This window comes from Protopterus annectens, chromosome 13.part0 (genome assembly GCF_019279795.1).
Source record: "Protopterus annectens isolate FY-2018-M chromosome 13.part0, PAN1.0, whole genome shotgun sequence".
NCBI lineage: Eukaryota > Metazoa > Chordata > Ceratodontiformes > Protopteridae > Protopterus > Protopterus annectens.
In genome coordinates this window covers 566,138,388-566,153,187 of record NC_056747.1, presented here as the reverse complement: position 1 = coordinate 566,153,187, position 14,800 = coordinate 566,138,388, and the positions used below count along the sequence as shown (strand labels likewise).

Genomic DNA, 14,800 nt, shown 5'->3' with positions numbered 1-14,800 from the left:
TTCTGGGATAAGGGGTAGCCTCGAGCCAGTAACGAGCTCTCGAGCTATAGAAAGTGGCCGAGTTGAGTCGAGGATCGGCTCTGAACCCATCAAGCAAGAAACGAAGGCAAGACTGGACAACTTAACATCTGATATTAACTCCTTTAGATTTATGTGCAGGTGCATTTGCTGGGCATTCCAACTTCCCTGTATGAATCTGCCATCCAAGTGAGCTCCCCAGGCGTAGTCCGAAGCGTCTGTGGTAAGAACTTGAGTGGAAGGAGGTGGGCAAAAAGGCATACCTGTGTTTTGTGGACAAGCTGTTGCCCACCATAGAAACTCTGTCTGCTGAGATGGAAGCAGAGGAATCATATCCAGGTCATGTGTGTGTTGACACCAAATGTTCTTGAGGTACCATTGCAATTTCCTCATATGCAGTCTTGCATATGGAATCATGAGAATGCAAGAGGCCAAGTATCCCAGAGCTTGCAGGTATTTCCTTGCAGTGACCTTGGACAGGCTTGCCAAGTCCTTGAAATAAACTGAAAGTTGTCTGCTTCTGAGATGCATCATCTGGGCGGCTGTGTTCAGACTCGCTCCCAGAAATGTTCTCCTTGGATGGCACCATTTTTGATTTTTCCTCGATCAGAGTGTAACCCAGGGAAGAGAGAAGAGTCTTTACAAATTCTAGATCCTTTAACAGCTGTTCCTGAGGATTTGCTTCGTCCAAGTATGGATAATCTGATTTTTCTTCTGCCTGCAAAAAGCAATGACTGGAGCCAGGCACTTTGTGAAAACTCTGGGAGCAGTAGATAAGCCGAAGGGCAGCGCAGAGAATTGATAATACTGCTTGCCCACTCTGAAACGAAGGTATTGCCTGCAACTTTCTCTGATAGGGATGTGCAGATAAGCCTCTGAGATCCAAGGTTACCAGCCAGGAATCCTTTTCTAACATTGGTAGCAACTGATGCAGAGTGAGCATTTTGAACTTTGGAAATACCAAGAAAAAGTTCAGAATGGATAGATCTAGGATAGGACGCCAGGTGCCTTCTTTTTTTTGGAACTAGGAAAAGTCTGGAATAGAAACCCTGCCCTACCTGCTGAGCAGGAACGGATTCTATTGCTCCCAGATGAAACTGGGACAAAATTTGTTCTACTTCTGCCCTTTGGTTTGGAGGAGCATCCAGGAATCCTTTGAGAACTGGAAAGGTGTGAAAAGAAAACTTGTGCCCTAGGGATACAGTTCTGAGTACACATTTGTCGGCAGTGATAGTGGCCCAGACATTTGCAAAAAGGGGCAACCTTCCCCCTAAAGGACTCTCTCCAAGGCAAGCAAGAACAGGCAGAAGTTGGATAAAGTCATTGAGAGTGTTTAGATTGAGATGCAGGCTTAGAACTTCCCGCCTTGGAAGTGAAAGCCTGCCAACACTTAAGACCTTTGAGGGGTAGCCACCTGCCCCCTAGAAGATTTGTAACCTCTAGTCCTAGAATGTTTATGTCTGCTGGTATCAGGAAACGTCCAACTCTTAGAAGGGTAATTCCTGCTAAAAGCGAGGAGGTTGAACTTGCAGAAGTTGGCATAGACTTGGCCTTATCCTCCATGTTTTTTTGAGCACTTCCTCTGCTTTGCTGCCAAAAAGACTGTCCTTACGCAAAGGTACATCTAAAAGCTTAGCCTTGACAGGCTCTGGTTGGAGCTGTTCCCGGAGCCAAGCGTGCCTCCTGATAACAGATCCAGTAGCTGTAGCCCTGCAGGAGGCTTCTAGAATGTTAAAACCACAATGTAAAGAATGCTTATTAACAAGACTGGCAGAATTCAGCAAATCCTGCATATCCTTACTCTCTGCCAACAGAGGCACACTTGCTATCCTAGCCTTAAACGCCACCAAGGTGTGCTGCTGGTACTTCAGCATATGAAAAATACAATTAGTAGATCTAATAGCAAGAGTAGCAGATGTATAAACTTTTTTACCCCACCTATCTAGGTTCCTAGATTCCCTGTCAGAGGGAACAGGATTTTTGGTTAACAGTGGCCTTAACTCCTTTAGGGCCTTGAGAAATAACCTCTGGATCAGCCAACGGCTTCCTGAAAAGAAACAGAGGAGAATCAGTGACTCCATAGTACCAGTCAGGTTTCCTGGGAACAGGAGGAAACAAACTTGGGAGTCAAGGAATTTTCCAGAAAAATATCAACCACTTCCAACACTGGGAGAATAGCCAGAGGCTTATGCTGAGGTAAATCCAAAAACTCCCTAATCCTTTTCTTAGACTGGGGATAATTCTGACTTTCCCCATTTAAAATGTTTCCTGAGGGTATTCAAAGCATCACCAAAAGAGAAATCCTCTGGGGTAGAAGCAGAAGGAATGGACTCCTCTGCATCTGAATCCTCAAAGGCGAAAAACCTGAGAAACTTCCTCTTCATCAGCATAAACGCTAGAAGAATCGGAACCAGAAAAAGGCAAAGCTTCAGGAGAAACATCCCTACTCCTTTTAGAAGGAGGAGGCCGTGAACCCCTAATAAAAGTCAAAAGGTTATTAGTCATTTTAACCATTTGGGATTGAGGAGAAGGAGAAGAAACTGGAGCCTGCTTTTTTACAGGCTTACGAATGGAAGATTTACCTGCAAGTCTGAAGGACTTGGGAGGCCTGGCAACCGAAGTTGCAGTAGAGGTAGTCGGTATGAGCTTGCTGTCTGAACGAAGAACGGAGGCCTCAGACACCAGAGTCAGCTTAGCGGCTCCGGCGGAAGAGGAGACTGGTGAAAGGTCCTAAGGCAAAATGGAGGCCAGAGGGACTCTGAAATGGTCTCAACAGAGGTCTGCAGTTGACGACTGCAGGGGCTACAAAGGCACCTCACTGGCTACTGCATGACTGACTGCCATCTTATCATCCGAGGACTTAACCTTCTGAAGCCTGTCACGGTCCTTAACATTACATTTCTTGGGGATATCCAAAGTCTGAAGACCAGCGGATGCCATACCGACAAACTTAGGCCAAACCTCAAAACGTTTAGCCCGACGATGAATAGTAAGCGGATTAAAGGAGACACAGATCACAATTAGGAACGTCGTGGTCAAGGCCTAAACAAATAATGCATTAGGAATGAAAATCTTTATGGGGAATCTGCTTTCCACAGGCAAGACGATTAACTTTTTTTGACATTCGTTAAGGCAAGAAAAGAGGATCCCCAATGGGGTACTTAGCTATAGCTGACTTCAACTTTGTAGTCTGAAACCAAAAGGTAAACTGCTGACCGGCACTCGTGCAAGAAATGCTTCTGCTTTGGGGTCCGTGGCAAGGAAGACTGAGGAAATGACATCGGCTGCCTCCTTTTGCATCAGACGTCCTGACATCCTTTACATCAGACGGCAGCCGATGTCATTTTTACTTACCTTTAGTATTTGGCCGATCGAGGGCTACCGGGAGCCGGATATCCCATTAGTTAGCACTGCAACAGTGAAACATGAACATCCAGAAGAACTAGAAGGCAAAAGCCCTTTCAACATGAGCTTGGCCTTGCACTTGTAATGCAGCACGAGCCAAAGCTCTCTCAGATGGAGCAACCAATGTCCAAATGCTCTGGACCCAGACAGAAGAAATTTAAACAGTGTGCATCCAGAGAGGGCAGTTTATGCCCACAGGACATGCACTTTAACCCCTTAGCCATCCTATCACAACACACGAGAGAGCCACACAGCAGTAAACAGTAAATCCTAAAGGGAGCATGAAGGAAAAGGAGAAAAAAAATATCTAAGCTACCCAGTTTAACGAACTACTTCAAAACATGTATCTAATCCCAACACAAAAAGCTAACCATTATCCTATACGGTAAGATAAGAAAGATCTTACCAAACCCTACAGAGAGTTCTTCGACAAAACGAATCATCAAGCGGAGCCCAAGACCAAGTTCCAGACACAAACCGCAAACTGGATTTGGAGAGTTAAGAGGAGCTCGGAATTATGGGGAAGGGGAGGTGGTGCCTAAAAGCTTTGGAACCGGCTGCTGTCAGACCCAACGCCCTACAAGTCAAATCCAGATGCAGCAGACATCGGATCTTTACTGAACTGGCCACACAACAAGCAGGGGTAAGATGCCATGCTCAGACCACGTGCATCCAGCAGTGGGGAACCGCTTTCCATAAAGCCAAAAGAAAAGGATGAGAAGCAAGAATAAAAAAGTTTTGAAAAAGTAAAGCCATTGACAAATGAGGGGAAAAAACTCTGTAAAGTAGGGAAATGTCTAGGGTAGACTACCCAGGAAGACAGCTGATATACAGCCATGGGTGTAGCTGCAAACGCCAAAAGAAAGATCTCACCAAGTTATCACAGCTAAAGTTCAGCGACTCATGCTGCCATATTGCTAAAACCAGATCTTTATCGGGTGTGCTTCCTTAGAATCATATATGAAAACATTTCCTGTGGCAATATTCCAGTCAATGAGTCTCTCCCATTGCTTTGACTCTAATCCTCTTGTAAACAAAAGTTGTGGTTACTGCCACATAAGTATTACTGACGTTTCATTTACTGTTCTTGTTAACAGAAAGAGAGCATGAGATATTGCAATTAACTCTAACGTACCTACACAAAGGTAAAAATATTTACAACTTACCATTTCTTGAAGCAATACATTACCATCTTTGGTAAGCTTTATATCTCCAGCACCAGAAACCAACCTGTTCAATGGGGAAAAAAACAATACTTAATTATTAAAATGACATTATAAAAATATCAAAATACACAAACTGTCAAAAATACAGCAGTAAGAATCAGCATAATAGCAAGCCTACTAAGGAGACAATCTGCATGTATCCTTACAAAAGGACTGGAATCTCCTTAAGGAATTCAGGCAGGATTCTGACATTTGTTGCAACCAAACTTTGTAACCATCAGAAAAATATTAGATAAACATTGAGTTGTTTTCTGACTGCATCCTTTAGCAAAGGAAACAAGTATAGTACCTCTAGAATTTTGGTAATCTCAACAAAGTACATAATCATACTTATACAGGGAAGACTACTCTATTAAAGAAAAGTAGTGCGAGAGGAAAAAAATGGGCATGAATAAATTTCATCTACCTTACATAGAAATGCAGGGTTAGTATGCAGTGAAAACCAAAAGGCATGGTATGCACGGATTATGAATACAGCTAGCAGTGCAGGCAATCCACTGACAGGTAAAATATCACTAGAAATGTTTTCTTAGGACAGGAAATTTAATTCTGCCAAAACATACAGGGAACTCAAGAGAATTGCAAAGGGTTTGCAGTCAAGACTCATGCAGAACTTAGAAAAGGCAACTAAATGGATTTTGGTAGGAAACATCTAAAGTCAGTAAAGGCCCTGAAAAGGTACTGAAAGCTGAGCAATGTATATAAATGGAAAAAAAATCCATATCCTTGACTGAGGCAAATGAAAGTCCATTAGAGGGCTGCTGAGAGGATGCAATGATCCAAACAACTGTAGCTCAGACTTCATCCAATCTACAGCAGGTAAGTTATAAAGCACAAGGAAGGGAGGGACATTAAGTTGGTCTTTTCTAGAGGGGCAGTGCTAAAGCAACACCAGACATGGAAAACCACCACAAAAAAAGAAGGAATGTACTCACCATAACATTCCATGTTTGTTGTCCATCTCGCCTTCATTCTTGCTGGCTGGGTTTGGAACAGAGAATCTGTTCTAACTCAGCCTATACTAAAGCTCGAGAGCTTCCACTGGCTTGAGGCAAACCCTACCCCATCATGCTTAGGGAGATTACCCAGACCTTGTTTGCAAATACTGAACAGAACAGTTAGTGTGTCCCTTAGGACTAAGGAGGAAATCAGAGAACATAAGTTCCAAATCCAGTAGAGACCTCTCGAGCCTCCAGGAACGAAAGCTGGGGGAAGGAGGAATGAAGGCGAGATGGACAACAAACATGGAACATTATGGTGAGTACATACCTTCTTTATGTTATGCTGTCCTATCTCGCCTTCATTTTTGCTGGTTGGAACAGCATCCCCAGCACCTTCTTTCTTGGGTGGCTCAAGGAACAAACTCTTCAGAACCGTGGATCCAAACGAAGCCCTATTCCGGGAGGCCAAATCCACTTTGTAATGAGTGAAAGAGGTATGAGATTTTACCCACATTGCTGCAGCACAAATTGCATCCATAGATAGTCTAGCCTGAAAGGCAAGTTAGGTCACCATGGCTCTTGTTGAATGACCTTTTACTTTTCCAGGCAGTTGTTTCTATTGGGAAGTATACGAATAGGTAATGGAATCAGTAGGCCACTGTGAGAGAGACAGGGGGAGAGGGGATTTTTTGATACTGGGGCGTCCTTCTTTTTATCTGAAAAGGAGGCTAACAGTTGATCAGATTTCATGAAGAAAATGGCGTCGGCTGCCTCTTTTATACCCCTGCCGCACTGAAGTCAGGGAAGAAGCGACCACAACAGACGCCGGACCGAGACTTTGGAATTCGGCCGACCGAGGACCCGCCTGACGGCAGGATAACCCATCTGTAATGACTGCAGCTGTATGCACGATGAACATCCCTCTCTCTATGAAAAACCAAGTATGGAAGGCATATAGACAATGCTTGGAGTTCTGATACCAGTCTAGCAGACGTGATGGCAACCAAAGACTGTTTTCCATGTCAGAAACTTCAGATGAAAAGATGAAGCTGATTCATATGGTGGCAGGATTATGAGTGGACAATACCAAATTAAAGGTCTGAAGGGGCTGGTGGTTCTTTTACTGGGGGCCTAAGCAAAAAAAAAAAAAAAAAAGATACCTCTCAAAAAGGCTTTGGACGGTCTATGGGACTTTACTACACTGGAGAAATGTGATTCAAGATAGTTTGGTATAGCAGCCAATTAAACCCGTATGGTAGCCACTGCTACATTGAAGAGTTTAGCCAGAAAGTCTAAAATAGAAGCTACAGGGGCCATGAAGAATCAATGTGATTGTTTTAGAGGCCAACAGAAAAACCTTTTCCATTTGCTAGCATAGAGCTTTCTAGTTGCTATCTTATGGGACGAGGTCAGAATATGTCTCAAAGCGGGGGATATGCCCGGAAGCCTGGCTAGGCATAGAAGTGGAGCAACCAAGCTGTCAGTTTCAGGGTTTTGAGCGAGGGATGCAACATCCCTGATGGATGAGTCAGGAGGTCTGAAACTGGGTCCAGAATCCAAGAATTCCCCTTGTAGATAGGGCCACAGGAAGGAGAACTAAATTTGTCAAGGTCAGTACGGTGCAATGAGTATTAACCTGCTCCTCAACGTGTTGGCTTTCTGAAGGACTTAGAGGATCAAGGGAAAATGAGAGAATGCATAAAGGAGACCCAGGGCCAATCATATACAACTGCATCCCTTGGTGACTCCCTCGGAGGGGGGGGGGGGTCAGGGCAAAGTAGCCGCTACATTTGGCATTCATAAACGTGGCAAAAAGGCCACAGCAAGGCTGGTCCCACTAGTGAAAAACCTGTTCCACTTCATGTTTTAGGGACCACTCGTGAGGCATTAGAATAGCTCTATTGAGTGTCTGCAATCACGCTGGACCTCCCAGGATATGCAGTGCTACTAGAAAGCGTTGGAAAGAGACTGCCATACTCTGAGCTGCTCAACACAGTGGGTAAGATCTGGTTCCACCTTGTTTATGTACCACACAACTGACATATTGTCAGTCTGGATTGCAATCGTTCCTAGTGGAAGGGAGTTGCGAAATGCCTGCAACGCCAACAGCACTGTTCTCTCATTTCTAGGACATTGACATACAAGTGGTTCTCATATTCCTGCCAAACTCCTTGGACCGTCTTCTCCAGAAAATTACCCCCACCCTATTTGGGAAGCATCCGTATTCATGGTAGATACTGGTTGAGGGGGGAATGAACAGTCTGCCCAGAACCACCTAAGAAGAAGGAAGCCACCAGCAGAGGTCTCTTGCAGGATTCCATTATGATAATCTTGTGGGACATGGGCAGTTCCTGCAAGGACCACTGGGTGAAAACCAACTACTGGAGAACTCGTGTGTAAGCGTGTGAGCAGTACCAAGATTAATCGCTGCCACCATCAAACACAAAATCATTAGTACAACCTTTGCCTGTACTTTCTTTTTCAGAACATTCTGTATCTGTTGGCGTAGCATTTTTATCCTGTCAGGAGGAAGTTTGGCTACCATTTCTCGTGTTTAAGTCTGCTCCTATAAATACAATATGTTGTGATGGCAACAAGGCAGAATTTTCTAAATTTATTGTAATGCCTAGTTGAGAGCAAAGTTGGACGGTGGTGGCTCACTCTGGTGAATAGATGCTCAGTGGTGGAGGTTAGGAGTCAGTCATCCGATTATGGAAACACTCTGAATCCTAGATGCCTCAAGTGAGCCGTGACTATTGACATGCATTTGGTGAACACTATGGGGGCTGTTGAGACCAAAGGGCAGCGCCCAGAATTGGTAATGACTGGCTCCCAGCCGAAAGCACAAGTGACTCTGGGATCGTCTGTCCATCTTTATATGGTAGTACGCATCCTGGAGATCTATCAAGCACATCCAATTATCTTTCCCTAAAAGGGGAGTATAGACTGCAGTGTCACCATCTTGTTTAGTCTGCTGAGATCCAAAATGGGCCTCCAGTCCTGTATTTTTCAGAACTAAAAACCTTGAGTAACTTCTGGATCCAATCTGGTCTGCGAGGATGTCTTGGAGGACTCTTTCTAGCAACCTTTGAACTTCTAAAGTTGCCTGGTCCTTCTGATTGGGTGGAACATCCAGGACTGACCTTTTTTTTCTGAAGGGGAAGAGGAAAAGGACAAGCCATCAAACAGGGTGTTGGTAAAGGAAGACTTGAAGGGCTCGTAAACTCGCATAAGCGCATCCAGGAATGTCTCCTTAGGGAGATTCCTGTACCTCCTGCCCTACTCGCTCCATCAGCCGCATGGAGGAGTTTCCCCACAGAAGATAAGCTAGCAAGGTGAGAAGCCACCTTGTCTGAACCCTCTGCAGCTGCAGAACCTTGGTGGGTATCTCCCAACTCCTTCAGGAGATCCCGCTGAAGTCTGGTAAAATGGGTCAAATAGTTTAGCGATCTGAGGGTAAAGGCCGAGGACAAGAAAATACGCTTTCCGTACCTGTCCATCGTACAAGATTCCTTATTCGGCGGAGAGATAGATGAGGAAGTCTCAAACGATTCCTTTTTGGTGGCTGCCACCATCACCACAGCATCTACTGGGACACCTTTTGCGAGGAATTCCTTGTCAGAGGGCACAGTTATAGCTTATTTGGCCTGATTGGAACAGGTTCCACAGACTGGAGAGCCCCACGCCTTCAGACAGACTACATTCATGAGCAGGTAGAAAGGCAGAGTCACCCAAAAGGTGGAAGGGTGAGACCCAAAAGCCTCCAGGTACACAGACTCATCCTCAGAAGGGTTGATAGACTTACAGCCACCTCTCTGCTCAAGGATCTTTAGCATGTCCGTAAAGGAGACCTCCTCAGAGGGTGACAGTGAGGATCCTTCAGAATCATCTAGGTCAGTGTCTGAAGTGATTGACTCCTTACAGGAGTTTAGCCATTTCCTCTTACATGTTTCTCTTCAGAGGGGCAACTCTGGGGAGGTTTCAGAAGAGATGGATGCGCCCAGTGGGGTGTCCTGGGACTTTGGATCTCCACGTTTGGGGGAAAAGAGTGTTTGAGCCCGAGAGTGGGGCCATCTTGGGTGACAGCACTCTCCTCTTGACCTCAAAAGCACCACTGCTCTGCTCCAAGAAAGCTCCTGGCTCAGAGGAGCCAGGAGACCCCCCCCCCCTCAAACCAAGACTGTGGACTCTGAGGCTGATGTAGGTGCAGAGCTGACCTTCGCCGAAGCCCCGAGAGGAAGAATCAGTTCGGACACCTGTCCGAGCCAGCTCTCCTCCCCGGACCTGATTGGCGAGTGTCGGGTCCTAGACCCCTCAATAGACAATGGCACCGAGGAGGTCAGAGTGGAAATCAGAACCGATGAAGCCGGAGTGGATCTCTGTCCCAACGGTTCTACTATGGTCAAATCCAAACACTCCAGCTCCAAAGCCACCACATGGGTCAGAGGAGGAGGAATCAAAGGGGCAGTGACAGTTGTCTAACCAGAATCCTTCTGGGCCAGGCTAGACAGGATTTTGGCCAGCGCCGGTGTCTAACAACTTGACCACCCGCTCCACATAATCGTCCAAGAGACTCCTGGAGGACCGAGAGGACGGGGCAGAGGATTTAATGGACTGCAAAATAGGCGACTGCAAGACTGAGGAGACCAGTTCCAGGACTGGGGACTAGCTCCATATGTAGTACTCTGTCGGCTCCAAAATAACAAGTGAAGCCAAAGAGGTAGTCTTTTCGGCCTCTAAAGCCTTCAGGTCTGTTGGCAAGTCCTTAGCCAGCTTCAGCTGACGAACACACTCCAGAGCCGTGGAAGCAGATCTCTTTGAAGATTTGCCAGATCTAGAGGATAGAGACTAGTGAGGGGATTTGGAGGAACTCTGTTTTCCTTCTAAAGCCTCAGAGAAAGGAACCTTCAATAAATCCCCAACAATCAATTTTTTTTCTCCAACACCACCCTGGTGCTGAAAGCGTGCCAGAAAGAATAGGACTCCTGCAGATGGACCGCACCCAAACAGTACACACAAGTGGTGTGGCCATCTGTCAGGGACATTTTTGACTGCAACAGCTATACTTTTTGAAGCGCGAAGGCTTCGCTTCTTTAGAATCTTTCAACATAACTACCCAATAGTACTAACAACAACCACATCAAAAACACAGCAACCCTTTTTTTTTTTTTTTTTAAATAGAACACAACTAACAAAACACAGAGACCAGAGAAGAAGTCTCTAACTCAAACGAGTCTCCTCTAGCCAGAGAAGTCTAACTTAAAAAGCAACTCCTCTAAGAAAGGAGAGAGGGAAGGAAGAAAGCCCTCCAATTTAAACGGGCAGAAAATGAGTCCTCTAACAAACTCCTTACACTACAGAAAAGGGGGTTGACAATAGATTAATACAAACAGCTAAAATGCTCTGCACTCAAAGAAATCGCGGCCGGGATATGGAATAAGATAAAGGCCTAGCGAAAGTACGATGGCCAGCAACAGCAGTGACACCAAATTGTGACAAAGTCACAAATAACAGACTAACAGCAGTACAAAACAACCAAACACTAAGAATTTAGACCAAAAATTATCACGAGAGAGAAAAAAAGATTCCACTTAGCCTGGAGCCTAGTAGGAAGCACCCAATCTTGTTTAGTGGCAAGAGAGACCTGGGTAATCTCCCTAAGCATGATGGGATAGTGTATGGCAGAGCCAGTGGAAGCTCTCGAGCTTTAGTACAAGCCAGGTCGGAACAGATTCTCCGTTCCGAACCAAACCAGCAAGAATGAAGGCGAGATAGGAGAACATATTAGTTCTGTGTTGTCTTCCATCCAGCTCAACAAATGGATTATTCTATCAAAAATTGGCACTTTTTTTTTTTTTTTTTTTTTTTTTGATTCTTCGATCCAGGGCTCAGGCTCCTCCCCCTACACCCAACTCCCTTCCACCCCTGGAATACCTCAGAGTTTGTCCACCTGCCAAGTACATTTCTAAATTCTAATGGGGAACAGGAGAAAAATGTAATTGTTATGACAGTAGAAATTTTTATGCTGGACAAGGCTTTGAACAGGTCTATTGCAGTCAGTAGACCGCCACAAAGCTAACAATTTAGTTAGAGGGAAGGCTGAACCAGACAGAAAAACACACTGATCTAGTGTCAAGGTACACAACTTTCGTATCCAATGGTGTCTTTTCTGCCTGATTAAATTAATGGGACAAATTTCTAGTTCCTACACCTCTAGAGTGGTCTTACAAAGGATATTCCAAAGGATAATGGAGCCAAGGAAAGGCCATGATCTAGACTAAGTACAGTTTTGTAATGGGAAGCAAAGGTATGAACTGTAAACAAAGCAGCCACAATACAAAATGTCATGTACAGGTACTCTGGTACAGAAAGCTGCCGATGTTGCCACTGCTCTAGGGTCCTGGGTCTGTAAAGAAGGGAGAGTTCCCTTGTTTTGTACACAGAAGTAATACAAATCAGAAGGCCAACTGGACACCGACTTTCTATATACCATCTCCCAATTTGGCTCTTAAAAGGGAGACAAAATGCTGATCAGTTTTCCTAAAACTTTTGGTATGATGCAAATAAACATCTAGCAAAAAAAAAAAAAAAAAATGTACATTCCCCTTTATTAGAATAGTTTGGAAAAAAAAAACTGGAAGGTTAAAGACTTGGTTAAGGTCAGCTTCCAAGACCACTTCAAGAAGAAAAGGACTGGTTCAACGAGAAACCAAATTCTTATAAAAATATCAATTTGGAGATGTATATGACAACACCTGCAACTCTGAAATCCTCCTAGCTGAAATAATGCCCAAGAAAATAGCCTTCCAGGACAGAAATTTCAGTTCCACTGACACTGCAGGTTCAAACTGGGGGTGGGGGGTCTTGTCATGGCTTTAAGCAATAAAAGTAATGTCACAAGAAGGAACTGGATCCCTCAGAGTCTGGGAAAGAATGTTACTTGCAAGAAGCAATGGAGTTCCGACTTTCTCTCACATGAAAACATCACTGCTACCAGCAATACTTCGGTGGTAAAAAAGCTACCTCCTTCTTGAAATAACCCTACCAAAAAGTCCGAAACAAAAAAGGAACTCGTTCCTTGGAGACCCAGATAGCAAATCACTTCCATTTACTTCTACGGACCTCCCTGGTGGCAGACTTGTGAAGATAAGATATGGAAGCACTGAGCATTCCTGTCCAGCACTGGAATTGGATAAATCAAGCGGTTAATCTCAGGGTCTTTATGCCCCGGAGAGGCTGACCAGACGGTTGAAACAGGAGATCTTAAGAGGGTCCACCACCCAAGGAGTGGGTTTTAGAAAAGTCCAAAGGGAGGGGAATTAGACTGGAGGCTAAAAGGGGGTAATGAGGATCACTACTGTCTTGCACAGAGGTAGTCTCAAAAAACTTGAGAGGAAGGGTGGAAATGCATAGAGGATACCAACAGGGCCTAGTGTGAGAGTCACTGCATCCCTCTGTGACTAGCCTTCTTGGGGATTCAGAGCAAAATAGGGGGGTTCAGGGTAAAGTAGCTGCTGTACTTTATGTTGAAAGGGGACGTGAAAAGACTGCAGCAAGACTGGCCCAGCGACTAAAGATCATGATAGTCACAGACAGATTGAGGGACCACCTGTGAGGCAGAAGGGAGGTGTGTTGCCACTAGAAAGCAATGGGAAGATGCAACCCACTGCTAAACATTCAAGGCTTCTTGACAGTGAATACAAGCAGGTTCCCCCTTATTTGTTGATGCACTAGATCACAGCCATATTTGCCCAACTGGGTGGAAATCACATCCTTGGGGAGGGAATCCTAAAATGCTTGCAAAACTAGGAAGACTGCCCTCATATCCAAGATAATGATTTGAAGTTTGGCCTCTAAAGTTGCCAACGTGCCTTGGACAGTTTCCTTCCAGAAAGGAGGTGTTCATGATCACTGTGGTGATGGCAGGTGGTAAGATGAGCAGGCCACTGAAAAACATCAGTTGAGATGTCAACCACCAGGAAACAGAATGCCCACATATCTGTTAGATGAATTGGAAATTGAAAGGGTTGCTACAGCATGGACCACTGCAGAGGGTGCACTGTAAAACCCACATGTAAAATTTGGCCTGAGGAACTAGTGTGATTGGTTGCTGGGGCCAACAGCTTCTTCAAAGGATAACTTTTGCCAGGTGCTTCACGAAAAAGTACTTTGGAAGCATGCCCTGAATCTGGAAGTTTGGCAATTTGAGAAACAGTGTCCAGTTGCTTCTCTAAGACTAGCAGTAATCTCCAGTTGGTGACAAACTTGGAGCAAGTCATTCCTGGTCTGAACAAGTAGATATCTGGTGGATGCAGAGGGGAAACCACACGTCTAAAGGGAGGAGCCAGTACTCTTGCAGCCTTGGATGCATGGAGACAACTGCCATGCACTTAAGGGCAGTACTCTAAGCTGTAAGTGAATGGCCCCCAGCTGAAAGTGGAGGAATCTTCTGGGCTGCCATGTTATCTTTGTGCTATAGGCATCCTGAAGCTCTAGAGAGCACATCAACTCATCTTTCTTTTAGAGTGTGTCAGAATGCGTTGAACAATGATCATCCGAAACTTCAACTGACACAAACACCATTTCACATGCTAGAGATCACAATAAACAAGTCTCGTCTCTTTCTTGATCTCTCAAAGGCATTTGACACAGTCATTTGACACAGTCTCCCACCCTCTGCTATTAGATAGTAGTGGGAGATGGGTTTAAACCTATTTCCTGGTTCTCAAATTACCTCAGTAACAGTTTCCAATCTGTCAAATGGAGCTCTGCTACATCCCCAGAACACCTTCTACAGATGGGAGTACCTCAAGGGTCAATTCTAGGACCTCTGCTATTTAATCATTTTTACTAATCAACTATCTTCCTCTAACCCACGCTCTTCACTTGTTCAGTATGCAGCAGACTCCACACTCATCACTATTGCATCTCCAAACTATAACAAAACTCCTTGTCTATTGAAAATTGGCTCAACCAAAACCATCTTATACTAAACCCTAATAAGAACAAGCTATTTTTTTTTTTTTTTTACCAAAAACAATGTCCTACTTGAAACCATCATTCACCATCACTTTTCTTAACACACCTATCTCAGTTGAAAGTCACACTGGACTACTAGGAGTCATTATGATCAACTTACATTTGACCTACATGTTCTAACATTAAAAAAAAAAACAATCAAAAACTTGGTCTTTATAGAAATAAAAACCC

The 14,800-nt window shown here is 44.6% G+C and overlaps 1 protein-coding gene across 1 annotated transcript in view; it reads right to left on the bottom strand.

Annotated features, from left to right (window-relative positions):
* Positions 1-14,800, bottom strand: part of CCT6A (chaperonin containing TCP1 subunit 6A) — a 1,157,445-nt gene that overhangs the window by 1,089,939 nt on the left and 52,706 nt on the right. Inside the window, exon 2 of the mRNA XM_044054211.1 lies at positions 4,590-4,653. Within this exon, the coding sequence (XP_043910146.1) occupies positions 4,590-4,653 (64 nt within the window). The remainder of the gene's footprint in view (positions 1-4,589; positions 4,654-14,800) is intronic.